Source organism: Argentina silus, assembly GCF_951799395.1.
Source record: "Argentina silus genome assembly, chromosome: X".
Lineage (NCBI taxonomy): Eukaryota > Metazoa > Chordata > Actinopteri > Argentiniformes > Argentinidae > Argentina > Argentina silus.
In genome coordinates, this window is record NC_139653.1 from 52,942,365 (window position 1) to 52,969,829 (window position 27,465).

At 44.0% G+C, this 27,465-nt stretch overlaps 3 protein-coding genes across 3 annotated transcripts; all 3 read right to left on the bottom strand.

Annotated features, from left to right (window-relative positions):
- Positions 1-832: 832 nt before the first annotated feature.
- On the bottom strand, positions 833-7,759 carry wnt8b (wingless-type MMTV integration site family, member 8b; the record flags this gene model as incomplete). Its single annotated transcript, XM_083696248.1, has 6 exons — positions 833-1,402; positions 3,650-3,792; positions 3,981-4,106; positions 5,518-5,656; positions 6,896-6,929; positions 7,689-7,759. 6 exons carry the CDS (start codon positions 7,757-7,759, stop codon positions 833-835), a joined length of 1,083 nt encoding a protein of 360 aa, XP_083552374.1.
- Positions 7,760-10,906: 3,147 nt separating this feature from the next.
- Positions 10,907-18,700, bottom strand: scdb (stearoyl-CoA desaturase b). Its single transcript, XM_083695681.1, has 6 exons — positions 18,568-18,700; positions 18,065-18,357; positions 16,873-17,003; positions 16,165-16,370; positions 13,837-14,069; positions 10,907-13,169 (listed from the first exon to the last, which is right to left on the bottom strand). Exons 2-6 carry the CDS (start codon positions 18,312-18,314, stop codon positions 12,970-12,972), a joined length of 1,020 nt encoding a protein of 339 aa, XP_083551807.1. The 5' UTR covers positions 18,315-18,357; positions 18,568-18,700; the 3' UTR covers positions 10,907-12,969.
- Positions 18,701-22,380: 3,680 nt separating this feature from the next.
- trmt2b (tRNA methyltransferase 2 homolog B) lies at positions 22,381-27,367 on the bottom strand. Its single transcript, XM_083696400.1, has 2 exons — positions 26,354-27,367; positions 22,381-24,199 (listed from the first exon to the last, which is right to left on the bottom strand). Exons 1-2 carry the CDS (start codon positions 27,236-27,238, stop codon positions 23,591-23,593), a joined length of 1,494 nt encoding a protein of 497 aa, XP_083552526.1. The 5' UTR covers positions 27,239-27,367; the 3' UTR covers positions 22,381-23,590.
- Between the last annotated feature and the right edge of the window lie 98 nt (positions 27,368-27,465).

A 27,465-nucleotide genomic window follows, 5' to 3' on the forward strand; every position in this document is an offset into this window, starting at 1 on the left:
CCAGCAGAAGATGAGGGTTTGGGTTGGAATTCTCAGCATGGTGAAAATTACCCGGGCTCTAATCTGGCTCTCAAAACGTTGTTTAAAAAAAACCAGGCAGATCATGTGAACCTACGTGAACCCTCTGTTGTAATAATCATGTAATAATCATGTAATAATCATAGAGGGCAGAGGCCGAATGTTCCTTCACGTCTCAGGATCTTTGCCATTATGGCAAGAATGTTTGATAAACTGCCAAATCAGAGATTGGCAGACAGTAGCACATTGGCGGTACTTATAGGAATAAATAAGATGGCGTATGTTTTATCAACATGTGCTTTAAATGCCCAATGACCTTTCAAAATATATTTGAAACAAATGTACAAAAATATACCTTTAAATATATTTATACCATCATTTCTACACAACTCTAATCCTAAATCCTCTACCTCTATCACCTAGTCTCATTGACATGATTCACACCAATCTCCACCACTAACAGTTTGATAGGATAACAAAAACTGACCTTATCCAATACAGTTTGACTCTCTGTGTCCAATTGGGTTTTTGTAACACAAGCAGGCTGGTTGTGGAAACACGTTTGTAGGGGGCACAGTCTCTGGACACACAGACAGCCTGTTGAGATGAGACCAGCTGGCTGGTAGACAAAGGAATTGACAGCGACGCTGAGGATGAGGATGAGGATGAGGATGAGGATGATGATGATGATGATGATGATGATGATGATGATGATGATGATGATGATGATGATGACGACGACGACGACGATGACGATGACGAGGATGGCAGTGAGGAAGAGGAGGAGGGAAAAAGAAAACATGATCAACTGCCCTCAGTGCTTCTTCCTCAGCCTGAGGTTCTTCCTGCGGCTGCCGGCGCTTTCATTCTTCCCCCTCCGGCCCCCCTTCTTCACGCAGTAATACTTGGTCACCGTCTTCCGACACTGGTCACACTTCACGGCGCAGCACCAGTGGAACTTACAGTTACAACTGGACACCAGCTCCTCCTTACGCTCCTCCACGGCCAGCCCACACTCCCCACACAGCCTCTTGCAGCTCCGCTTCTCCCACTTGCTCAGGCTCTTCCCCTTCTTGAGGCACTCGCGTCCCTCCGTGCCCGGCAGGCCCAGGGTGCGGTTCTCCAGGCAGTAGTCCGGGGAGTCCTCCAGGTGGACCAGCTCCTTGCGGGACATGGAGCTGAAGGTGTTGGCGATGGCGCCCCGGCTGGCGGCGCTGTTGCCGGCGCCCCTGAGCAGGTCCACCTTCAGGGAGCGGTGGTACTTCTCCTTGAGGTAGTTGCCCACCTCCCTAAACTCTGGCAGCTGCAGCCAGCAGGTCTGAGTGGTGCAGCTCCCGGAGACTCCGTGGCACTTACACGTCCGCTGCATGGTCCCTCTGACAGCCTGGGGGTGGGAGGGAGGGAAAGAGGGAGGGAAGGAGAGAGGGAGGGAGGGAGGGAGAGAGGGAGGGAGAGAGGGAGGGAAAGAGGGAGGGAAAGAGGGAGGGAGGGAGGGAGGGAGAGAGGGAGTGAGAGAGGGAGAAAGGGGAGGAGAGTGAGAGGCTTTGGTTACATAATAATGCAATAATGACCAGGTTGTGAACTGGCTGTGTGGTAAGTACTAGAAGGTATCCATTGTTATCATGTCCTGTAAACACCAGGCTGACATAGAAATGTAGGATTATTCAGTATTACCCCAAGTCATGTTTTATAAACATTGTGCACACATATAATGTATGGATGACATTCATCTCTGATTCTATCTTAAGGAAATCCTTTGTGTGTGTGTGTGTGTGTGTGTGCGTGTGCATGTGTGTGTGTGTGTATGTGTGTGTGTGTGTGTGTGTGTGTGTGTGTGTGTGTGTGTGTGTGTGTGTGTGTATGTGTGCACTCATGCATGCTGTGTGCGAAAGACATTGCATTGGTTCTTGATTGATGTGTCGGCAAAATAACCAATTGTGTGCTCGAGCCTTTCCACTTGACAAAACAAGGATGAGGGGGACAAGGGCAGGTTCAGGGGTTCACCCCAGAGTTTTGGGCAGGTTCAGGGGTTCATCCCGGAGTTTTGGACAGGTTCAGGGGTTCACCCGGAGTTTTTGTAAATGTTTGTGCCCCTCTCAATATTTCCTGACTTCGCCCGACACAAGCAGCTGTCGGTTGAAAAGGAACATTTATTTTCGGGGAAAGGGAAGCACATTCTCTGGAGGAGAGACCAAGTCACACATTGAGTTGTATTGTCCCTCAGAGTGGAAAAGCGGTATTTGTTTAGCATGTCCATTGCCAGCGTGTTTTCTGCCGCGAGGAAGATACCCAATGGCTGATCTATTGAGTGGAGAAATTTAAAAGGGTGGTTTTCTTTCTCTTTTTCTATGACATGTTTTTTGATTTCAGTTACAATGATGCACCAGGTGCTATGGGGACGGCAGGGCGCGACAGGAGGGCGTACAGAGAGGGTAAACAAAGAGCACTTCAGCTGCACGCCTGTGGTCCTCCTTCCCGCCCCCCTCGGGGACAAACAAAGACCAACATAAATGTAGGATCCTTAATGCAAGAATAAAACAAAACACTTATTTTTTAAAAAGCAGCATAAAACGGGACCCTGTGCAGTGTTTGGCTCCCCAGGACCTCCAATTAAGCCTGCACCACTGATCCTGAGATGTCTGAGTTGAGATCTCGTCATGGAGGACATTCAGTACTGGTTAAATAGGCCCTTCTGGTAGAGCGAACACACTGTTATCATTGGAGACGAGTGGCACCTCACTTACAGGGGGACGTGAAAGGGACACTTGGGTGGTATGCTTGCGGTAATTCTGAGCTCGAAAAGGAAAAAAATGATTCAAAAGGTACTTTACATTGGCTAGTCTGTTGGGGGACCCCCCATGGCAGTGGTCCTCTGTGGCTCAGTTGGTAGAGCACGGCGCTAACAACGCTTAGGTTGTGGGTTTGATTCCCGCTGGGACCATGTATACTGAAATGTATGCACTCACTGCAATGTAAGACGCTTTGGATAAAAGCGTCAGCTAAATGGCGTATATTAATATCCTACCAACTATGACAATCTTACAGATTCAATCCTCCAAACTCAACTATGCTCAGAGTTCATGGAAAAAACCCGAAAAGAAGACCTAAGACCTGAGCCGGAACTCTGTATTCAACATGGTGACAACAGTGGATTGTATTTATTCAGCACATTTCATTAGCTATCAACAGTCTTTAGATTGTGCCTCACACCATCCGCGACCAACATACAGTACCAGTCAAAAGTTTGGACACACCTTGCCAAGAGTGTGCAAAGCTGTCATCAAAGCAAAAGGTGGCTACTTTGAAGAATCTAAAATATAAAACATATTCTGGTTTGTTTAACACTTTTTTGTTTACTACATAATTCCATATGTGTTCCTTCATAGTGTTGATGTCTTCAATGTTAATCTACAGTGAAGAAAATAATAAAAAAAATAAAGAAAAACCATTGAATGAGAAGGTGTGTCCAAACTTTTGACTGGTACTGTACATCCACCGACACACAACGCAGCCATTTTGTGTCAAAGACGCTCACAACACATCGGCTATATGACAGCAGAGAGAGGAGGAGTACTATGGGGACTTGGGGGACTTGGGGGGACATGGGGGGACATGGGGGAGGGGACTGTACCTTTCGTCCCGCCTCGTTGTTGTGGAGGTTCATGGCCGCCCGTGCGTCCTGACCCGTCTCCAGGGCGTCCACAAACTGTTTGGAGATGGCCTCTCCAAAGCCCACGTTATCACTGCAACCCCCCCACAGCCAGCCGTGACCCCCTGGGGGAGACAAGGACCACCATCAGTTTGTCTGCCAGGGTCACATAACGACCCTGGCAGACAAACTGACATAACCCCAACCCCTAACCCCAACCCTAACCCCAACCCCAACCCCAACCCCAACCCTAACCCTAACCCTAACCCCAACCCCAACCCTAACCCTAAACAGACTTGCACGCTTGTCTTACCCCGCTGTCCATTCCGGGTGTCATCACAGCCACAGTTGTCGAAGTCCCCAAGACTACAGTTCCTCGTCAGCGTGTACATGACCCCAGCTGAACTGATGGCATGGACAAACGCTGTCTCCCGGTTCGCTGTGGATTAAAAAGAAAAAAAGTATTGTTTTCAAATAATTCATAATTTCGCATCACCCATTTTACAGCTCTATGAATGGAGGGAATCTGGAGGGACAGCAGAGGTTCAGAATCTGTGGGTTGTAGGAAGAAAAAATACAAACCGTCTGTTTGACTCTGCTATCACCCATGTCTTACAGTCCATCTGTCTGAGTCTCCATTCTCCTCTATAACTGGTGGGAGACCTTGAGTAGGTGTGGTCTGCAACTCCTTTTCCCTCAACATTACACCTCCTTGTGCACCACGGCTCTGAATGGAGCTGCTCCTGTGACCCCAAACCCTTATCTCCAGAGTGGGCTTCTATTTCACTCACTCTCCTCTCCCCACAATATCCTTTTATCTGCCATTCCTGTGCCGGTAATTAACACATTGTGTCTAATTGCCTTGGGAATGCCGTGTTTTCACAAGCCCTGAGTGGGAGGGGAGGTTCGGTAGGATGTTGTGAATTGGATTAGTGTGTTTGTTTTGGACCAGGGTGACCGTGAATCACTATAACAAACCTTTAGAATGATGAATCTCCTGACTAAACAAACACCAGCTCACTCTCTATCTACCCCCCCCCCCTCCTCCCCCTATGGGGATAGATAGGTTTTTCTGTGACTGGCCCCTCACAGTTGCAGATATATCTCAAGACATCTCAACTACCGTTTGGCAGTAAAACAAGGCGATGTAACAAAACAGCTCAAGTTTGTCATTGTTTGTCAAGTGTTCGGTTTGGTTCAGGACACATTACATTTTTGCATTTACAATTTTTGACATTTAGCAGACGCTTTTAAGTACATTTGTCTAAGGTGAGTGAATCATCTACTGTATAAATCAGTCAGAATAAGAAAAAAATCTATGCTATCTATGCAATCCTGCACCATGCCAGAATCCCTGTGAGATCATGTTTTTATTGTTTTTTTGTAGCAGCCAGTTTAAAAGATATGACACACTGACACATAGAAGCTGAATGACTCCCTAAACCCTAACCCTAACCTAACCCTAACCCTAACCCTAACCCTAAAACCCACTCCGACCCATCCACCGCATCTTAAGTGTCAAATCGAATCAAACTTTATTCGTCATACACAGTACATCGCATACAGCCGTAATTGATACAGTGAAATGCTTTGGGACCTTGCTCCTCGATCAACAACAGTCAACAACAATCAACAATCAACAATATAATCTAGTAATAATAAACCAGTGACAGTGTAGTGTAAGTAGCAGCAGTGATGACTAATAATAATAATAATAATAACAATAATAATAATAATAATAATAATAATAATAACAATAATAATAATAATAACAATAATCATAATAATAATCATAATAATCATAACAACAACACAACATCAAGTGTGTGTGTCAGCGTGTCTTGTCTTACCGCTGCGCAGGCCGCTGTGCGTGGACAGCTGCAGGGCTCTCTCCGGACAGTTCCAGCGGTCCCAGGCAAACTGGTGCTTACACTCCTCGATGCCGCTCTGGGCCCCGGCGGCCACGCTGCTGGAGTAGATCAGGTACGCCTGAGAGAGAGGAGACACACACATATATATATATATATGTGTGTGTGTGTGTGTGTGTGTGTGTGTGTGTGTGTGTGTGTGCGCGCACGCCATTTAGCTGACGCTTTTATCCAATGCAACTGGCATCAAAACCTGTCACTAATAGGAAAGGATGACTGATGATTGCACGGCTATGAAGCTCTTTTCGCTATGTCTCAAATCAAATTTAATAAGAGATTTATCAATCATTGGTTTAGACCAGTTTCCATTATCATTTGCAGCCATCAAAGCCTGTCACTAATAGGAACCTATACATTGCGTTTACATTGGAAGGGTTCATCACCTTTGGTTGGTAGACAGCATACCGTGCAATGGAGAGAACATTTTTGATCATGGAGAAGTAACAGTTTCGCTCACTACCCACAAACTCCCATCTAAAATCTCCTTTGAGGCATAGAAGGTGGGTTAAAAGCATAGGCTATCACCCTCAAGGTTTGGGGTTACTAGATGATGAGATGTCCAGAAAACACTGAGCCAACCACACTTGCATGGACTATTAAACCAAGGACAGGTCTAAACCAAGGCGGAGAGCATTAGGCAAAACACTGTTCCACCCTCTGAACCTGATTCACAACGCTGGGTTCCAATCCCAAGACCTCCTCACAAGTTCACTCCCTCCACTTGGCTTTCCCCTGGCTGCTGCTTGTTCAGACTGTGTGAATGATGCATAATATGTCTCAAGTGGCCTTTGGAGAGACTGGGCTACCACCTCTCTCACACACAGGGGCCTGGCTCGCTAATGATGACCACCCACCCACCACAGAACTGCCTGCCTCTCCTCCTGCCTCTATACATACTCGACCGCGTCCCGGGAACATTCACAGCCTCTGAATGGGGTCAAGTGTGTGAGAGATTGAGAATATTTCCAAAAGGCAAGAATAGCACTGATTTAGGGTTAGTTAGTTAGTTAGTTAGTAGGACCGGAATTGTCACAGGTGTAAATGATGAGGCTAGGATTTTCTAGGAGCTGGATCATGTCGAAAGGATACAGGGCAAGATCCTGGTCCCAGATAATCTGTCCTATCATTTGCATCTGTTTGTGACCCTAAGAGTCCTGGAGCCACACAAGATCTAGGGTGAGAAGAGACAGCGATCATGTCCTCAGACCGGGTTTGTATTTGACATCCTCAAAGGAGGTTTTTGCTCTCTTTTCTTTTTGGGAAGGAATCTGGATAGAAGATCAAAAGAATGTTGGCTTACCTTGGGTCCAGTCATCAGGAAATTATTCACTGACCTGGAAGAGGAGACAGCTTATTAACTCAGAGAAACTAAGTGTCCTTCACAGGGCTGAGGAATTCCTCTCTCTCACCCCTGCCCCCTCTCAATCTCCTCACATCTGTCATTAGAACACTTAATAACACTTAATAACGTGTGTTTTAAATCTTAATGTTAACAGTCACCAACAGTCATTGTACATTGTGTTTCCTTCACGACACGCAGGGTCTGGTTAATAAGCATGATGTTACAGTGACCTTTCTTGAGAAAGTTGTAAAAGACAAACACACATTGACAATTTTTGTGAGAAAAAAATACCTAAATATGTGTGGTTTTCTTTTGATTTCATTTGTAAACAGTCAAAATGCTGCTTAAATTAATCATGCTCCGAAACACACAATGTAAAAGAGTGAGTTGCGAGATGAAGAAATTTAATTTTAAAAACTGAGAACTAACAAGTCATTAATAAGAATAATACAAAAAAATGTATCTCTCTTTTTCATCAAACTTCCTATGGCTAAATTCTCATAAAGGACCAGCAGACTATCCACATACCAAACAATGTATCAATGATTTAAAAGGACAAAAAAAACACACACACACACACATTCAAATCCTCAAATGATAGATTAAATAGAAAATTAAATTTCCATTATCATTGGATTATTATTTTCCTATTCCAATTAATAATAATAATAAATCTTTAAAAAAACGACTGCCATCCAAATCCATCGACTGGGGCGATTGACCAGGATCAACATTCAAAGTTCAAACTTACCAGCTGCAGCAGGTCCTCATATTAGCCATCAAAATGAAAACGTAATAGAAGACCTCCAAATGCATGAACATCCTGACAGGAGGAGTAAGTATGGCAGCAGCTCTATGTTGCGAAGCAAAGCCACAGAGTCTGACGGTCGGGAGGGAGAGAGTACAGAGCTACCGACATACAGAACTCAACTCAGGCCGCAAAGAGTCTCATGTGGGATTCGAGGGGGGCTCTGAAATGGAGCCACTCTCAACTCAACAAGAGATTATCTGCTTAATTAAAGATTTTCCCCTTCTTGCTCTCTCGGCCAATCAGAACTAGTGCACCAAGGAGAGATTGAAATGATCAAAAGGGCGCCCTGGGCCTAGCGCGGAGACAAATAGCTGGGAAGAGTCCTCTCTTCCCATCGGCCTGCTGAAGGAATGGCTAGAGTAAATTAATATAAAACGGAACGGGCCGATTGATCTCCTGAAGTTTGAAAGAGTTTGATACAGTGATCAGTCGGATTACTGGTAGGCCATTATCGCCTGGAAGCAAACGTGAAATGTTGTTAGGATTTCGGTGTGTGTTTTTGAGGAAATTACCCTGGTTAACAGATTGAATCAATGTTTATCCCTTAACACACTTAAATCCTGATGTTTGAGAGGCGTGCGTAGGTCATTGCATTCTGTAACTCGCATATTTAGCCCGTTTGCCTTTTTCATCTAGGCCTGTGCAAACAGGCTACATGCCGCAATACTTTCAACTGATTTTAGATAGATAAAACAATGAGAAATTAAATGAAATTGTCTGACATGTACACATCTAAACAATCCCAAATAAGATGCAGCTTTTTCTTATGTCACATTGATCATCTTTTGACTTAATTCATGTGCTAAATGTCTTCCTAATTAATCACGGATCGAAAGTAGGTATTGAGAATTAATGCTGATAGTTTTTGGGGATTAGATCCCTTTCAGAATGAAGACACATTACTCGAAAATGAGTTGATAAATGGTGACGATAATTCACACAAATCGATTTGGGAATAAACAGGAAAAAGTGCGAATCTAAATCAATGTAAGGTTATTTGTCTTATTTGGGCTACAACTAAATGCGCATCAGTGTGTCGTTTTCCATCGTCTATAGCTTTTAAAATAATATATTATGGGCGTTTAACAAACCCCTTACATAGTAATGCAAGTTTGAATAAATCAGATTTTTTTTTTTATTGATTTCATGATCAAAAGCAATTATTGATCTCATTATTTCACATGTTAAACATTACAATTCGTGTAGCAGTACGCACATATAAGCAACATTCTTGAAATGATGAAATTACACCATTAAGAATGCGCTGGCAAACGAATTAGTCGATCTATAGTATACTGTGCTTTGAAAACAGGATTTACTGTTGTTTTTGGCTAAACACTAAAACACAATTTGACGCGACTACTGTCATAATTTTGATGTTACCATTAGGCCTTCCCTATTTAAAAAGGGATAGTCTATGGCGCATTTCCATTGAATGAGATGACATTTTAACATATCAGAAAATAAAAGGTTAGGGGATCCGAACAGATTAAAGGCCTAGCAATTGATAAAATGGGTATTTGCATCACTAATCCAGACGGTCGCTATCCAACGTTTTGTGAAGGGTTATACTCCCCTATAACCTCGTCTGACCCTTTAAAACCAAGTCCCTGTTCCTTTGACGTCCGCGCATCTTCTTGTGTGTAAATTAGGATTAGGAAGAAAGTGATTTGGGAGGTTCCTTACTGGGATGTTTTTGGATTAAGTTTTAAGAGGATTCCCCAATCAATCAAAAATATCAAGCATAGTTTCGGCCTTATTTAGGCTACTAAACTTGTAAATATAAGGTCATTTAATTACTAGACTACAATTATATATCTATCAATTATTAATGTATTAGAGTATAGGGCAATGGAGTAGCCCATTCATTCACCATTTATCAGTTGTTTTAAAATAATATCTATAATAAACAAGCAATTAGATAAACGAGGCCTAACGACCTACATTATTATACAGTATCACAGGAATGGAGGCGAGTTGCAGGCCAAGTGTGTGGGACCGTGAACCGCCACTGTAGTTTTCCAATGGCATAATATGTCCATCTAAAAACACTGAATAAGATCAGGTAGCCTAAATTACTGCAGTATTAAGATCCAGTCATTACAAATACATCTAAAGGCTAGTACACACATCTATATAAAACAAATAATATACAATAGTAAAATAAATACAATGTGAAGTAAACATCTGGAATAAACCCCCCTAGCAGCAGTGTGACCACTCCAGTCCTATATACAGCGGAATGGTCTGACAGCGGGCAGCCAATGGAGAGAGGGGTGATGTCACCGTTGGGCTAACAGAGATCAGGAGCTCACGGCCGGGAGTGGTGGGACCACTGCAACTGGACACAGTCTGTGTGTCTGCCGTGTTTGCACCCTCTGACCCAGAGTTGGGCTATTTCTAAATCACCTTGGCAGATATCATGCGTTTTGGAGTAGCCAGAAATTACAACGCGGGATATAATATCCAGGTTTCTACGTTATTGCACTTATTTCACGATAAGAGGGGTTATAATTGTTGTTTTTTGTCCCTGCGACTTCAATTTAAGACTTTCTCCAGTAGATGGTGCAAATGGACGTGTTAATTACAAACAACTGGAGACAGGACGTTAAGTGACTGCACCCCATGTCTCACCTGACTGAAAGATCTATTCAAATCCGTCTATAGAGAACAGACGGAACCATTCATCAAAGGCTGGAGGGAAGCCTACTTGTCCCAGATATGTTTGTAATATTAGCCAGCTGTCATTGTCATCGTGCCAAGCTCGTATTACTGTAACATAGGAGTCGACTAATAGCACAAACAGTTCTAGGGAGTACTAGACTGACATGTTGCATACCAAACTAGACCCATCCCCTGACTCTGGTACCAGATCAAAACAACAACATAACAGAACAGTTTTGTTGCTAGGAGACACTAGGTTAACATGCACAGCAGCGCATCACAGGAGAATCAAAACAGAATGTGAGAGTTGTAGCCAGGGTATTTAATGTATTCATCTACCCTGTGTGTGCATTTATTGAGAGTAAAGCTTTAAGTTTTTACTCTTCTTTAGGCCATCGTAGCACAATCATATCAGGAAGAAGTGATGGGGTAGAGAGGTCAGATAATTTCGTGAGAAGTGCAGATTTTTTTTGTTTATTTAAACGTAGGCATTGGGGCATCTCCAGTGACACCATGTGTCACTTTGGTGAACAATCATTGAAAAGACATTGGATGCAGGAATGGTTACAGTAAAGGGTCAGACAATCCATTGTCTTTTATTCAGTTTAGGAATGGGGAGCTTATTACAGAATTACAACAAAACTGACAGCTAAACATATCTTCCAACACGTAGAAAATTTGGTTTATTTACGGTACATACAGTGGGTAAAACATTCCTTGAAAAAATGCGGCAGTTTTCTTTTTTTAAGGCATTCAAACTTCAAGAAGTTAACACTGTACAAAATAATTGCACTGGAAAAGGTAGAGCAAACTGACAAATATTATTACAATATCATTAATGAGTTCAAAACTAATCTGAATCAATCATAGCCAAACAAATATTTGTTTAACTAATTATGCAAAGTTGATTCTTAATCCCCCCCATTAGAATCATGATACTTGAATATCCAAAGGACACAATTCAGTCAGTTGTTCCTTTCAAGTTAAATAAGGGCTTTCAGATCCTCTCTCTCTCTCCTATAGATACAATTTAAGTCATTAAATAACACAATGACAATACGGTACCAAAGCAAATATTCCATTCCTATAATAATTTTCCTGTTCACTCCAAGAGCGGCAATTAATTTAGTTGGACATCGTTACTCTACAAGCCCTGGTTCTTTCCGACACCTGCGTTCATCTTCCATTAGACACGTGTGTCTAGTATAACAAGCAAAGTACATTACCCCCATAAGGCATTTGGGCGAAAGTCTTGACTAACAGTTTTTAGATATCGAGAGACAAGTACGTAAATGAGTCTGCTTTACGAGCCTCTTTCGCTTCCCTGTCTGAAGGAGAAGGAGACTGGAAACAGAGGTCCCCATACCTGTCTAATTTCATCTGCAGTAAGAGTAAAAAACGAAAAATACAAACAATTACTTCTTTGTATACTAAGACTGAGGAGTCTGTTTCAGTGGTGCAGAGGTGTCTCAGTGAAGCGGGATGGACAACCGGGCTTCGACCATCAAACTGAATTCACAGGCACCTTCACCACCTCCCTCTCCAGATGTGTACATCGTGTTAAACAGAAATTACAAGACCTAGGGACCTTCCTTCAACTTCTAAGAGGAAGACAACTCCTTCCATTAAGAGCACCTTGGACATGAGACAACTAACTGGTGTAGTCGACCCAGCATAACCGCACACAAACGTTGTTGTCTGGCTATTATGATGAGTGGTGACAGCTCAACAGTACATTGACCTCTGATGTGGGCTGTAGAACACAGCAGCTTATGGGTAAATAAGACTGAAGGCGGTTGATTTTTTTTTGTACAAAATAAAAAATAAAACATTTACAAAAGTTGGACTTATTCCAGGATTTGACTCCGCCCTTATGGAAGGAATGTCTGCAAAGCACTACTACTTATAGCTCCTGACACATTGGAATATATAAAAGCCCAAATTGAACAAAAGAAGCATGATCAAATCTCGCCTTTTTTTCGCCTAACTGTGAAGAAGCCTCACAACTAACCCTTTCACTGAACAATAATTTGTCAAAGTGCCACAGAGGATTATTAATAGCACGTGAATAAATAAATAAGAGGTTAATGTACTCCCACACCGTTCTGCTGCACAGTTCAAAGCCTGGTCGGTTGGTATAATCGATATCATCACCCATTATGCTGTCTCCAACACGTCACGTTTTTTTTCTCCGGTTTTGTGGCAGTAGGAGACTGAATACGGGTGGGAAACTGTGCTTACATACCTAGCCAAGCTATTAGCAATGGCTAACGACCCGACTATCACATTTCAAAACATAGCGGAAAAAAAAGAAAAAAAAAGAGAAAAAAAAAAACACACTGAAAAAGGTCTAGGACCATTTTAAAGCCAATATTAGTCTGAGGAACTCAGGTATGGGTTGAACTCAAAAACAGAAGTGGAGACGTGAATCATGGTCGTCACTACTGACTCCAGCACTACTACCCCACCAGATATGCTGCGATTACTGTAGCTACGTTCTTTCCTGGTTTGGCCTGTTGTTCCGTCGTAGAATCTGTTAACGTCACAGTAACATCACTCAGCCACTCTTGTGGCTCCCGTCACCTGTTCTCTGGGCCCGAGCCAAGGCCATGTCCTTGGTCACCCGCTTGCAGTCCTTGGCCAGTCCCAGGTAGCACATGGCGTCTATGAAGGCGGTGGTGAGATTCAGCTTGACACCAAACTCACTGGTGGCGTAGTCAAAGGGGAATGTGTGGTGGTAGTTGTGGTAGCCTTCGCCTGGAATCACGAGAGAGGGGGACAGATGTGAGGCAGCGTTCTTGGTTGTCATGGACAAGAACAATAGGCGTCTGTTTAAATATATTACACTTCATATAAAAAAAAAATTAAAAAAAAATCCATTTGACAAGCAAGTAGGTGAGCTCCATTAGGGAAAAAAACACAGCTATGAACGGGTATGTAAATCAATGCTCTGTTCTCACACAAAAAACAGGATATCCTCCACAAAGTAAACAATCCACGGAATTAACTAGATCCGCCCCAGTGTCTGTACTACATTTTTACATTTTTGACATTTAGCAGAGGCTTCTATCCAAAGCGACTCACAACAATTTGTCTAAAGTAAGTGAATCATCTATACATCAGTTATCATAAGAACAAATCTATGCTAGGACCACTGGCAGTCACAATGCTAGAATAAGGATTACTTTTTGTGTGTGTGTGTGTCAGTCATGACACTATAAGTATGAAACAACATGATGAAATCATGGACTTTAATCAGCTTGTGGGTTGAATTTAATAAACTTTGATCCCTAGACAGAATCCTATCATAGTGTCACTGTCAAGATGAATTTGCATGTGCCAAAGCTACAACAAATATTCAAATGGAAATTAAATAAATAGAAGAGTAAACTTAAAAAAAAGGCGGGGGGGGTCCAGTCCTCACCTACGGCGCTGAAAGCCACAAATCTGTTCTCCCGGGGGTTGATGCCCTGGTCGTAGGGCCTGTTGCCCCACATGTGAGCTGCACTGTTGACCAGCCAGGTGGCGTTGAGCACCAGAGCGTACCTCAGGAGGCCTGGGACGAAGTAGCCCACCGTCAGGGACTCCCCCCACAGGTACCAGGGCACCAGCATGGGCACCAGGAAGCACAGCAGCAACACGGAGAGCTTATAGTGCCTGCAGAGACACATGGGGGGGAGGGGGAGGGGGAGGGGGAGGGGGCGGAGACAGACATCTGTTAGGTTGGGTTGCGTGTGTGTGGTGGTGGTGGGATGTTGCACAAACAGGATGACTGTATGTGTAGCAAAGGCCAGGGTAATATGTTCACGTAAGCACAAAGTAATCACACCATTTTACATTGATGAGATCCAGCCACGAACCCAAAACACATTTCTGCATTGTTGCTACACTGCTACACTTGCATACATAATCACCCATGTAAAGACGCCTGGCTTACAACAAGCCTCACCCCTTATAGTATAAAGAAATGCCGGTTGCTGAAGTTGAACTCTCTACAGGGCTGTCCGATCAGAACAGGGCATGCTATTGTGAAGACCTGAACTCAGTCGTCACCACAACCACCAGTCTCTTTAAAACATGCGTTTGAAGATGTCATGCGTGCCAGATGCTGTAGTTAACAGTCTTCTGGGGCATTGTGGGCGCATTTAGAGGGGGGAAATGACTAGTCACAGAAGTTCAGAACAGTACAACAAACATGAAAGGAAGTGAAACACTAAACCTCAACTCTGTTTGGTTAATAAACTGTCTTAAACGCATCACACCCAGCTCTCAGATTCAGCAGTTCACCGAAAACATGTTTTGACGAGATCTTCTAATCAGTTGGTTTCGGTGAATGTTAATCCCCCCCCCCCCCCCCCCCGATGCAAAATTGGGACCGCGTCCAAAAGAGCAGGCCGGTTGACCAATGGCCAGTCACTGTACTTTGTGCGGGTATGGTCTGATTCAGTCCCTGGCAGAGATGGGAGTCCTTATCAGTGGATCGGCCTCTAGTGCTGTCATGGCCACCCTGACCCAGACTACCACTTCCTGTGGCCTGAGCTAGAAAGAGGAAATGACTTCTATAAAGACCATGCACACACACACACACGCATGGTGACACTGTCACTTCTGCTGGTCTCACAGAACACATATACACTGTCTACATGGACTAGAATCACTTTTTTGCAATCATCTGATCTAACCTAAGTATCTTTGTACTTTAGTAGCTGACAGGGGCTTTCCGGTAGAGCAACCCATAAATAGTGATGCGTGTGTTCGGCTTCCGCATATAGTGTGTCGTATTAAGTAGGTGAAAGGTGGCCATCGTGACGCAGACGAACACTTCCTCCCCTTAAATGGGCAGATGCAAATGGCAATGCAAATGCAAGAGATGGCACCATTTTATCAGCCCTGTAGTCAAGAACATTGTGGGTCGTAATCATTGGTTCCTCTACATTCTAGAATTAGGTACTTCCCAACAAACCCTGTGTTTGTCCAATCGGTAACGGATTGGATGGATGTAGCGATGGATAACTCTGAAGAGGGCATTGAAGTAACACTTAGCCGTGTCAATGGAGGGTTGCACAACGCTTCCTCAACGGTAACACACACAGACGTTGACTCTTTCAGAGGGGACGGTGCATCGTGGACAATCCCTCCCACCCCCTACATGACACACTGACAGAGCAGAGAAGCTCCTTTAGCAACAGACTACTACAACCACGTTGCACTAAGGAGCGCTATAGGAGGTCTTTTCTGCCTGCCGCTATAAGAGTGTACAACTCCTCCTCCGGCTGGCTCGATCGAGTCAGAGTCAGACTGGGGGATGTTAAATCATACTGGACTGTTCTTACTGTATATAATGTTTCAGATGTCTACTTTATTCTATTGTCACTTTATTTTGTTGTTGTTGTTTGTGATGTGAGCTGCTGTAACTTCCCTATCTATCTACATAGCAAGGAAATCACCTTCTAAGACAACATTTTAACGAGCCGCAGACAATGGTACAGAAGGTATTCAGCCATTTTAAAAGCAGTTCCCAATTCCAAATGCGCCACCTTCCAGCTTGACAACCACTGGCGGAACCCTTCATAAGTGATCCATGTACTTGTTGCAGGCTGCTCATCAGCTTCTCTCCCTGAAATGGCTGCAATGAGCTCGTCTCTGAAAAAGAGGGCCCAAGGGCCTCTGTTGGCCTCCCTTCTCTTCCCTGCCAAACAAGCTCGATGGGGTTGAAATCAAGAGAATCAGGGTTGGCTGTTCTCTCCCTTACCGTCTCTGGAACATGACGACCTTATCGGCCTTTAGATCTGTCAGCTCCAGTTTGCGTCCCTTCTCGATGACGTCAGGGTGCTTACGGACCAGCAGCCAGCCAATGTGAGCAAAGAAGAAGCCCCGTACGGCATTGTGGGGGTCCGCGTCCGTCTCTGAGAACTTGTGGTGAACCCGGTGGTCCCTGGCCCATTCGAAGATATCGTTCTGTAAAAACAAACGAAAACAGACGTCAAGTTGCTGCAAATAGTTGCTCCGCAATTGCACCGAGCCTCGAACTTGTAACCTCTGACCTGCCAACACACGTGACCGCCTCCTCAAATACCCAATGTTAACCAGCTACGCTATCGACAACACGGGTGGATGGGGGTATTTGAACTTGAGGAGTGAGTTTACCATCTCAACTGGGTTACACTAACACATAAAAGAGGATTACACACAGTGTCTAGAAAACACCCAGCAGAGAATCACAGCTCAATACACAAAGAGGCGACCGTCTGATCACGACAGAGCATCAGCAAACAGAAGAGATTACACATGCACATCACCGCAATTATTAAACGCATTCTCATTAAATCCAGAGGAAAATTTGACAAACACAATCAAACCATGCATCCCTATGCGGTGTGCCACTGGTGGGTTGGACTGGATACCTTCTATAATTGTTAAACCCTTAACCTGACTGCAATAGCCATGTTGTCTTGTTTACCTGGAACGCCATGGAGTTGGCGAGGGCGAGGAAGACACGTAGAGGCACAGACGCCTTGTAGGATCTGTGACTCCAGAGTCTGTGGGCTCCTGCAGTCACGCCCAGGGCGCTGATGAGGAAGCACACAACAGCTGGAGGGAGACAGAGAGAGACATGTTTGGTTACACTCATTAAGAGGCAAACATGTTTGGCACACACAGATATTTACTGTTCCCACACACACAGAGAGAGAGAGAGAGAGAGAGAGGCCTTTTAAACCCATGATGCTCGAGTCACAGGATCCAGGGCACATCATGTTCTGCCCATCCTCAGTCCGTCATGGCGGAGTTATTTATGTTGGAAGGCTGGCAGTGGGAGTATGTATGCATGTCTGCTCACTCTCACACACACTTGTTGTTGCAAAATGGCTGAATGTGTTTCTATGTAAAGCCAGACAAGGCTGCTAAGGATGTTAGGATTCAGGGCCTCCAACCAGCAAAGAAGGGCATTCTGTTGTGGTGCCATCCAGCGCACAATGGAATGTCTATTGGAACGGGCGATTGTTCTTTGTGTCGTCCAGTGAAATAATATGCAGTTCAGCATTGCGAAGAGGGGGGGGGAGGGGGGGGGAGTAAAAAAGACAGCAACAGCGGATACAAAGTTTGGACTGTTCAGTAATTCAAGTCATGCATCTGTCTAATTTATCTGCACATAAACACGTTATAAAACCCCATGCACAGTTTTAAACTGAACAACCACCGGATGTTAGTTGTAGAGTTTATGTTTCTGAGAACATCTTCTGAACGGGCATATGCCTGGAGCTACACATTCCAGAAGTATCTGGCATTGGCAAAACTCTGGTGTGCATTTCTAGGATGTTTATTGGTTGAGAATGTGTCACCTCACGGCACGGCCATATTGTGGGATTCTTTTCCATGGTAAAAAATATCCAGTGTGCCCGAAATAGCTTCACCCACATTCAACAACAATACTCCTATAGCAACATGTCGCTGTAGCGTCACTGTGCTCCTACTTTACAAATGCGTCGCACTTGCTCAGCAGATTCTGTTCTCTCGGATCATCACGCTAACTAACAAGTTCTTACGGTAACTGCACGAAAAACGATAGCAGCCTGCGGGAAATCAATAAAACAAAATATGGCAACAAAATGGCACACATAGGTTGCTGTAATAATTGTGAATAGTCTACTTACTCCAGGCCAGAGTTAGAAACGATGTTGAAGGAACAAACGTCAGTCCATACAGCGCTCCAGTATGTAACAGAATCATCAGGATGATATTTCTCCAAACGAATTTTGTCGGGGGTTTTGGGCCCTCTTTTTCTTTATAAGTGTCATCAAAAACATCTTCTATCGTCGATGTTTCAGGCACGGCCTCGCCATTCTGAGCGGTACCGTTCTGTTGCTTGCTGTGGTTAGCGTTCCTCGTCTCCGTTTCTGTCATTTTGGTGAAGGGATTCTGCAATATGCCCGGTTAACACAGAGACCTATAAGAGAGAAAAGTAATTCATTTGAAATGGAAAGCAACGCGGTCTATCCGACCAGGAACTGGGCTATGCAAGCACTTCCACACAACAAACAGTGATGGGTGGGTCTTGCCACTTGGCAACGAGGCCAGCAATGCTACAGCGACCGACAGGCTACAACACGCACAAATCATTCTGTCCGATATAGGCAAGCATCGGACACATTCTTACCGTGTAGCCTTAATCACGAGTGCCGTGCGTCTTCACAATGTATCAAAGATGCTCAGCGGAGCGAGGGATGGATCCGTCAAACACAGAGCGTCGCGTTGCTGCTGATGTTGGTTCCCCCTACCTAAGCTTCTGATATTCAGTTTCAGACGTCGTTTTAAAAGACTGCAATTGGTCGAGGACAATTTGATGCCACCTTAGCCAGACAGTTTCATTGGTTGTCTGCTTATCTGATGTTCAGGTTTTACAATCCAGGGTGAAAGTCATGCAGATTTCTCTTTTTTTTTTTCAGTCACGCTCATTGTTTGATTATATCATTTAGGTGGTTTGGAGTTACGCAACTTGTGTCAACAGAGAAAGATAGTTGCTTGTGTTTGTAGGCGTTGTCTATCATCCTTTCCCTTTCCGTGACTCGGAGTCAGTGCCCTGCAGTAACACTAAAAGTAGGTCATTGCAATTAGGAACACTGGATTCGTATGCTTTGGATGGGAGTGAACACTTTATTAGGAACACCTGTACACCTTCTCGTGGTGGAGGTGGTGGAATGTTTTCATGGCACACTTTGAGTCCGTTAATACCAATCAATCATCGCTTGAATGCCACAGCCTATTTGAGTATTGTTGCTGTCCATGGCCACAATTGACCCATCTTCTAATGGCAACTTCCAGCGTGATAATGGACCATGTCACAAAGCAAAAGTCGTCTCAAACTGGTTTCATGAACATGACAATGTTCTTTCGTGGCCTTCCCAGTCACCGGATCTGAATCCAATAGAACACCTTTGGGATGTGGTAGAACAGGAGATTCACAGCTTGAAAGTGCACCTGAAAAATCTGCAGGAATTGCGTAATGCAATCATGTCATCATAGACCAGAATCTCAAAGGGATGTTTCCAACATCTTGTGGAATCAATACCACGAAGAATTGAGGCTGTTTTGAGAGCAAAGGGAGGCCCTACCCAGTATTAGTATAGTGTTTCTAATAAAGTGTTTAGTAAGTGTATGTACAAGGGAGTCGACTGTATGACGGTAACGCTACACAACCCACCATGAACATCGGATCCTATCGCTTACATATCACGTGTCACTTTCCAGTGATGTTGTTCCACTACTATCAGTTGACTGTCAGAACTACATTTTGTTGAACTGCATCTTTCAGTAGTGTGGTGTTAGTTAAACTAATTTTGCAGTACAGTGGTGGTAGTTAAACTACAAACTACATTTGCATGTTTTCTGTCACATGGACCGGCAATCTTTCAGTAACCGACGGTGTGTTGAGGTAGTTTCGATGTAGTGAACCACTTTTTCAAAGTAGCTTTAGTTTGACAAACTATATTTCTCTCAAGGGCAGCTTTAGTGTAGTTCAACTTCTTCCCTTGTAAAGTAATTGGTATTCTAGTTAAATACATTTTCAGAGTAGCTTCCCCAACACTGCCACGTTCATACAACAGGGTTATCTGGTTTTCTTTCCTTCCTGGTAGATCCAAAGTTTACATATGGTTTCATGACGGCCACATACAGTAAGCATATGATCTGGGACGACTGAGCCTTTTGACTCATAAGCACATGACTGAGCTGGTAGCCTACTACGCGTTGCAACTTGTTTCTCCACTTTTAGAGCCACCGACCTTATTGTTGAAGTGTTTTTAAGCATTACAGATGCAGATCTGATTTCATTGCTGAAAGGTACTAAAATCAAGTGTATGGTTGGATGCATCATTTTCACATTGTACAGCCAGAGCATACTTTGTGGACCTCCTGATTGCTTTTATATACAACAACAACAACAACAACAATAGAATGAAATAAGTATAATAGACACAATATAGAGATATATGCCATTTAGCTGACACTTTTATCCAAAGCAATTTACATTGGAGTGAGTGCATACATTTATCAGTATATATGGTCCCAGCAGGAATCGAACCCACAACCTAAACATTGTTAGCACCATGCTCTACCAACTGAGCCACAGAGGATAACCTCATATTTTCACTTGCAAAAACTGGACCCTGAGAAAAGTAATTAGGTTTGTAAGGCGATGCAGGCTACTGTATGTGGTGGAAACAGTGCAGTAGCCTGCATTGCCTTACCAATGCTGGCTACCGCATAGGAGGGAGGCCGATAGGAGGCCCCACAGGAGGGAGGCCTATAGGAGGCCCCACAGGAGGGAGGCCTATAGGAGGCCCCACAGGAGGGAGGCCTATAGGAGGCCCCACAGGAGGGAGGCCTATAGGAGGCCCCACAGGAGGGAGGCCTATAGGAGGCCCCACAGGAGGGAGGCCTATAGGAGGCCCCACAGGAGGGAGGCCTATAGGAGGCCCCATAGGAGGGAGGCCTATAGGAGGCCCCATAGGAGGGAGGCCTATAGGAGGCCCCATAGGAGGGAGGCCTATAGGAGGCCCCATAGGAGGGAGGCCTATAGGAGGCCCCATAGGAGGGAGGCCTATAGGAGGCCCCACAGGAGGGAGGCCAAGTCTGACCAGACCTGGCTCCATATACTGTCTGCCTGATTGATCTCCTAACATTGCATTCTGCTATGTGATGAGCAGGGATTTAGTGGTAAAATAATTCAGGTGATAAACCCTGAACTCCATGGTTTTAATAGGTGGGTCGAACCTTAATGGAAATAACATTGACCCAGCAGGAAAGGTGAGTAAATCCTATTAATGTAAATAAAAGGTTGAGGGTAAACTGAGTTTATTAGTTTTTTTAGGATTCCCGTTAGCTGCTGTTCATACAGCTGCTATTCTTCCTGGGGGTCCGCCATAAAACATCAAACACATGACCTGAGTACAGAACAGCCGTAGACATTTACATTTTTACATTTATGGCATTTAGCAGACGCCTTTATCCAAGGCGAGTTACAACAAGTACATTTATTTAAGTAAGTGAATCATCTATCCATCAGTCATCATAAGATAAAGTAATCAATGTTAGGACCAGGGGCCATAGGCAGTCACAATGCTTTTTTTTTTTTAGACAGAACCGTGGTAGATAGAACAGCTCTATACATAAACATAAGATAATATTACATAAATGCTTCGGATTGTAAAATAGATAGATAGATAGATAGATAGATAGATATGTACTTTATTGATCCCTGTGGGTAAATTCCAGTGCTGCAGTCAGCAGTGATAACACTACTATATACAGTGTATATAATACTGTGATTACCACTGTGTCCTCAGTTTGACCTGTAGTTTTTTTATCAGTTTTTTTTTTTTTTTTCAAACTAAACTTGCTTTCATTTTTAAAGGTACATTTTAAATTGTATTATACTGCACTACTTACTGCTCATATATTGCACTACCTGTAAATACTGTTCATTGCACTTTCTGCTATTTTGCACTTCTGGTTAGACGCTAACTGCATTTCGTTGTCTCTGTACTTGTACTCTGCACAATGACAATAAAGTTGAATCTAATCTAATCTAATCACTGAGGATACCTGTACCTGAGACATAACAGAACACTTCTGCAACTTCAGTCTGTTGCAACTGATACAAATCTCTAATCTGATGCAAATATTGGTTAACATGTGCAATAGGGCGACACTGGCACTTACGAAAGCCATTGACTCATGGTAATAAAGATACGCAACGCTATCCCCGGACCCATGACCCTCTGGCATCTACCTACTCTACCTCCTAACGGTGGTGCTGTCCGACGCTCAGCCTGGCACTCCTAGCCTTCATGGCTAGTCTGCAATAACCAATCAACAGGTCTTGTCGAGGGCGTGACGTCATCCCTCTGACCTGACCCTCTTATGCAAGGACACTTGTTGGAACATATGACAACACACGAGCGGTGGTACTTCGAGGCACAGACTGTAGGCACATATTAACTGCAAGTCTGCAAGAGCAAGCAAACACTTGGTGAACAGCAGTGAACTCATACAACATACGATTGGTCTTGATCCTGTATTACACTGTCTCAAACTGTTCTGTATCTACCATATCTACAGGAGTTGTAGCTTTGCAGCCTATAACCAGCGAGGTTGATGAATACTTTCAAGACTAATGCTAATTTAGTTACATGGAGGGACGGGCATGGTTTTTCAAATAATCCAATATTTGAACGGAGGTTAGTTTTCGATCACCTGTGTGAGTATTCACATTAGTATTTATTATGTGTAATGGTCAATTGTTTTCCTGATTCCTGTTAGGCTCATTTACATAATGTGCAGTACAAATAAAGTACAAATACTTTTTTTAATTTTGTTTTCGACTATGCGAATATCCAAACAGTGAAATAATTTAAAATGCCCATCCCTGGTTAGATGGAATACATTTATGTCAGTGTTAAAATAATTCCAATGGAGAAAGGGCCTTATTAAAGCTACAAATCATTTGATAAATCATCTTAACCACATTAGCAATTATTATGAGGCTTTACATAACCACATTAATGCTAATCAAACATCATCACTTTTTTTATGATAACCATGGCTATTGAGATATGCAAAACCATTCAAATAATTTTCAACCTAAATGCAGGCTACACAACATTTAGTGTAGGAGTCTGTGTCTTCTATACCAGCACTAATGTGTCTCCATAGAAATCCATAACAGTGAATAAGTAATCTATAATAAATGTTTTTTAGTTAATTGTTAGGATGGTTTCTATACTTTGGCACCATCTAGTGTACATATGGAGTTGGTGCATGTTAAAACGTGATGTAACAGTGTAAATATGAAGCTCTTTCTCCAGTGTCGCATACAGAATTGTTACCTCACCAAACATCTCTGTATGATAGTGATACAACCAATCAAGATTGAAACTCTGGTAATTCCATATCATCCCTCTGACAGTTTCCATGTGTAGTGCCCAAATCACAACTGTTTTTTTTTTCAACAACACGTTGATTATAAATAACTCCACTCTTCATAATTTATTAATTAATTTATTCTGATTCCACAATGCCATTGCTAAAGAAACTGCTGGTCCATATCATCAACACTTTCCTCCTCAAGAGGTTCTTGGAATCAGCTCTCTCTCTCTATCTCTATATCTCCGTCCCTCTCTCTATCTCTCAAAAACAAGCACCAATTCACAGTGTGTTGTATGTGGAAACATATCCACAGGCACAGCAACGCTCGGCCTGAACGCCTCCCCTGTGAGCTTCCTCTGTGGATCCGGGAGACAGCACAGCTCCCTGAAGTTCCTCATGGCCTCTCCCTCAGGCTTGCAGGATATATAAACCAACCTGCGTATGGAGGGGTGGTTCCTCATGGCCCGGACCACGCGGTAGTGCAGGCCTGAGCGGGAGGGGTTCACCACCGCTGTGAGTCCACCGCATTCTGAGGAGGAGCCCAGCTGGGGCATCAGTCTAGGGAGGACCACCTCCGCTTTCCCCGGGTGGAACTCGCAGTTCAGGACGCCGTTGAGGCCTGCGTTGTGCCTGGCGTCCTCCACGGCCTGCTCGACGAGCTCGATGCCGACGACCCTGTCCGCTCTGGGGGACATGGTGATGCCGATGGCCCCTGTCCCACAGCATACGTCCAAGAGTGTACCGCCTCGTCCCCCTCCATCTGGGAGGCCCATCTCTCTCACTGCTTGATACAGGACCTCTGCTGCTCCCTGGTTCACTTGGAAGAAGGCGTCAGCTGAGATGCGGAAGTTAAACCCCAGCAACTGTGGATGATAGGAATGAAAAATACACTTTACTTAGGAGTAGAAAGGTGGTCTCTATAATCCCATCCCAAAAGGCCATTTAGGGAAAGCGTAAAGTGACTCTCCCTCTTGTGTAATAACAAAAAATGATTTCTGTCAGTCGATGAAAAAAGAAAAAAAGTTTATAAATGTTTTCCTATTAGTTAATTCATCTACAGCCTGATGTGGAAATCATATAATTTTTTGCCTAGCAATTTAGCTGGTCAGAGATTTTCTTAAATATGTTTTAGGGCATTTCTGCTTTATTGGGATAGAGATAGTAGAGATTGACAGGAAGGATGGGTGACAGAGAGGAGGGATGACATGCAGGATATGTCGATGGCCGGAATCGAACCAGGAACCTTGCGATGATATGGTATGCGCCTTAGTGTGCTACGCCACTGAGTGCCCCGGTCAGAGATTTTCTAAACATTTCTAGACAAGAAACCCAAAGTGGTACTGGCCTAAACAATGAGTGGGGGTGTAATAGAGCACTTTAACACAACAATGAAATACTGGCCTCCAAATCAAAGGTGTCATTTCTATTCCCCTTAAGACAAGGAAGCAGGATATGTCTATTTCCATTAAGCTTCCTTGATACATCTCTCTTGATAACTTGGCACCCTAGAGTAGCTTTAAGTTCTTGTCCTTGGTCTAAAGCATTAGTTGATTCATCTGTTCGATTAATATATTAATCTGTACAGCCCTAGAAAAATGTTTAAAACTCACTTCAATGTGGCCTGGGGTGGTCCAGTGGTCTGGCACCACAGCCTACAGTGCACACACATGCCCATGTCAGCATGGGTTTGTGTCCAACCCATATCCTCTGACATGGCCTTTCCTCCTTACTTTCCTGTCTCTCTCCACTGTCTCCATCCAATAAAAAATAAAAGTGGGGTGCGGTTAGTGGTGTAGCACACTAAGGCGCATACCACATCATCGCAAGGTTCCTGGTTCGATTCCAACCCTCGACACATCCTGCATGTCATCCCTCCTCTCTCTCACCCATCCTTCCTGTCAATCTCTACTGTGTCTATCCTCCCTGTCAATCTCTACTGTCTCTATCCTCCCTGTCAATCTCTACTGTCTCTCTCCCAATAAAGCGGAAATGCCCTAAAAACATATTTTTAAAAAAATAAATAAGAGTGGGGCTTCCCCACTGAAAAAAATAACCTTTAAACTCACTTCAACGCAACTTACTAAAGTAGGCGAGACGACGTTACAACACTGCACCCATCCAACACCCTTGAGACATCTCACAACATCTGTTTGTACATTTTGAGTCAGAAAATGTTTTGTAGTGTTGGCATCGTTACCATTTGTAGGGGCGCTTAGTGGTGTAGCACACTAATGCGCTTACCATGTAATCGCAAGGTTCCTGGTTCGATTCCGACCCTCGACACGACTTGCATGTCATCTCTCCTCTCTCTCCCCCATCCTTCCTGTCAGTCTCTAATGTCTCTATCCCAAATGCCCTAAAAACATATAATAAAAAAAAAGAAAATGTTTAGTAGTGGTAAATAGTGCCACAATGTTGTAGATTTAGTTGTTGTCTTTACTGTCTTTTTTGGTAATTAATGATATTGATCGTTTTATTATGTTGTCCAATGTGTGTGTGTTTTAGCATGCCATAGTGCTTATGTTTGTATATATAGCCTGTGTGTGTGTGTGTGTGTGTGTGTGTGTGTGTGTGCGCGCGCACGTGTGTGTGTGTGTGTGTGTGTGTGTGTGTGTGTGTGTGTGTGTGTGTGTGTGTGTGTGTGTGTGTGTGTGTGCGTGCACATAAGAATAATTGTGTATTATAAATAACTGATAACTGAAAATGAAAATCAAATCAATAATAGAAACATGAGAATATCTCAAAACATCTTAAGAAGTATTTAAGACATCCTCATTTTGGCAAGACAAGACGTGCCAAGGTACGGTGAAGGCCGGGCATGACGTTAATACAATATTATTGTTGTATAATATAACATTGCTATTACACAACAATATACAGCAAGTTAATGTAATGTGTTACCCAAAGCATTTATTAATTCAGGGACAGTAGTACAGACACAGCTGCCCTGCTTTGTAATGGGAGGATTGGAACCCCCATAATTCAGTCTCCTGGTACAGACTGCATTCAGTATTCACCTTTTCGTTTATGTGTGCCTGGCCGTGTAGGAGCTGATAGGGGGATTCCTCGTGACTACAGCGGGTCATAGAGCTCTCCTGGAAGTACAGAGAGTCCAGCTGACAGACAGACCCAGGACCCTGGGTAAAGTAGTCCACCAGTGCAGCCTTATGGACGTCTATCTCCTCCGGGGTGAGCCCCTGTGGGTGGAAGTATACTATCACCATGGTGTGACCCTCAGCGTTAGTTCTCACTGTGACCTCCCTCCAGTGACCCCCACTGTGGAACAGGAGGCAGGGCTCCAGCGGAGAGAGGCGGATGAAGTCCTGATAGCACCTGGCCACCAGCTTGTGTTTCTCGGGCGAGTTGAGGAGGTGGTCCGCGTTCACACAGACAATGTTTCCCACCTTGCCGGTGCCCACGTAAAACCCCACCGTCTTGGGGTTGAAGTCCGCCCCTATGTTGACGGAGAAGGTGGATTTGTTGCGGTAGCCGTCTCTGACTGGGGATGGTAGGATGGGCAGTAGAGGGAAGCTCAGTTTATCCCTCCTGGGCGGTGAATGTGTTGTCGAGACCTGTTGAGACGAGTCTCCCTTTGACAGCTGGTCCGAGAGTTGTAGCAGAATCCTCTCCTGCTGGCTCTGTTTAAGCTGTAGTTGCTCCTCATAGCTCAGCCGCCATAACGGTGTAACAGCGTCAGCCAACCTCTCCTCCCAGGACAGGTCTTCATTAAATGCAGGCTTCTTTTTTCTCACCTTTTTCTTCGCTGGTGGTTTCCCTTGGATCACTAGGGAGATTGCATCCTTGGCTCCTGTGCACAGATATGCCCTCACCAGAGAACTCTCTGCTGTTGTCAAACGTTTTAGCTGTAGTGCTGGCCTGAAGCCTGCGACCATTACAGTCATGGTAAAGGAGATCTAATGGCTGTATACTAAGACATGTAGAGCCTATAAACAGAGCGAGAATAACAATGAAGCAACCTCATTAACGTGTACAGTACATTTAGTTATAACGTATCCACGCGACTAGGTCCACATCGAATATAAACTGGTGCACTGCACATGAAGGTTGTCATTGAACTGACGTATTATTTACGTTCCGGCTGAACCCACTTTCTGAACGTCATCATAGC

Coding starts and splice junctions, on each gene's coding strand:
- scdb (XM_083695681.1), bottom strand. CDS start 18,314: ATGACAGAAACGGAGACGAGGAACGCTAACCACAGCAAGCAACAGAAC. Junction 17,004..18,064: donor GTTTCTAACTCTGGCCTGGA/GTAAGTAGACTA, acceptor GTCTCCCTCCAG/CTGTTGTGTGCTTCCTCATC. Junction 16,371..16,872: donor CCAACTCCATGGCGTTCCAG/GTAAACAAGACA, acceptor TTGTTTTTACAG/AACGATATCTTCGAATGGGC.
- trmt2b (XM_083696400.1), bottom strand. CDS start 27,238: ATGACTGTAATGGTCGCAGGCTTCAGGCCAGCACTACAGCTAAAACGT. Junction 24,200..26,353: donor AGGCACACATAAACGAAAAG/GTGAATACTGAA, acceptor TATCATCCACAG/TTGCTGGGGTTTAACTTCCG.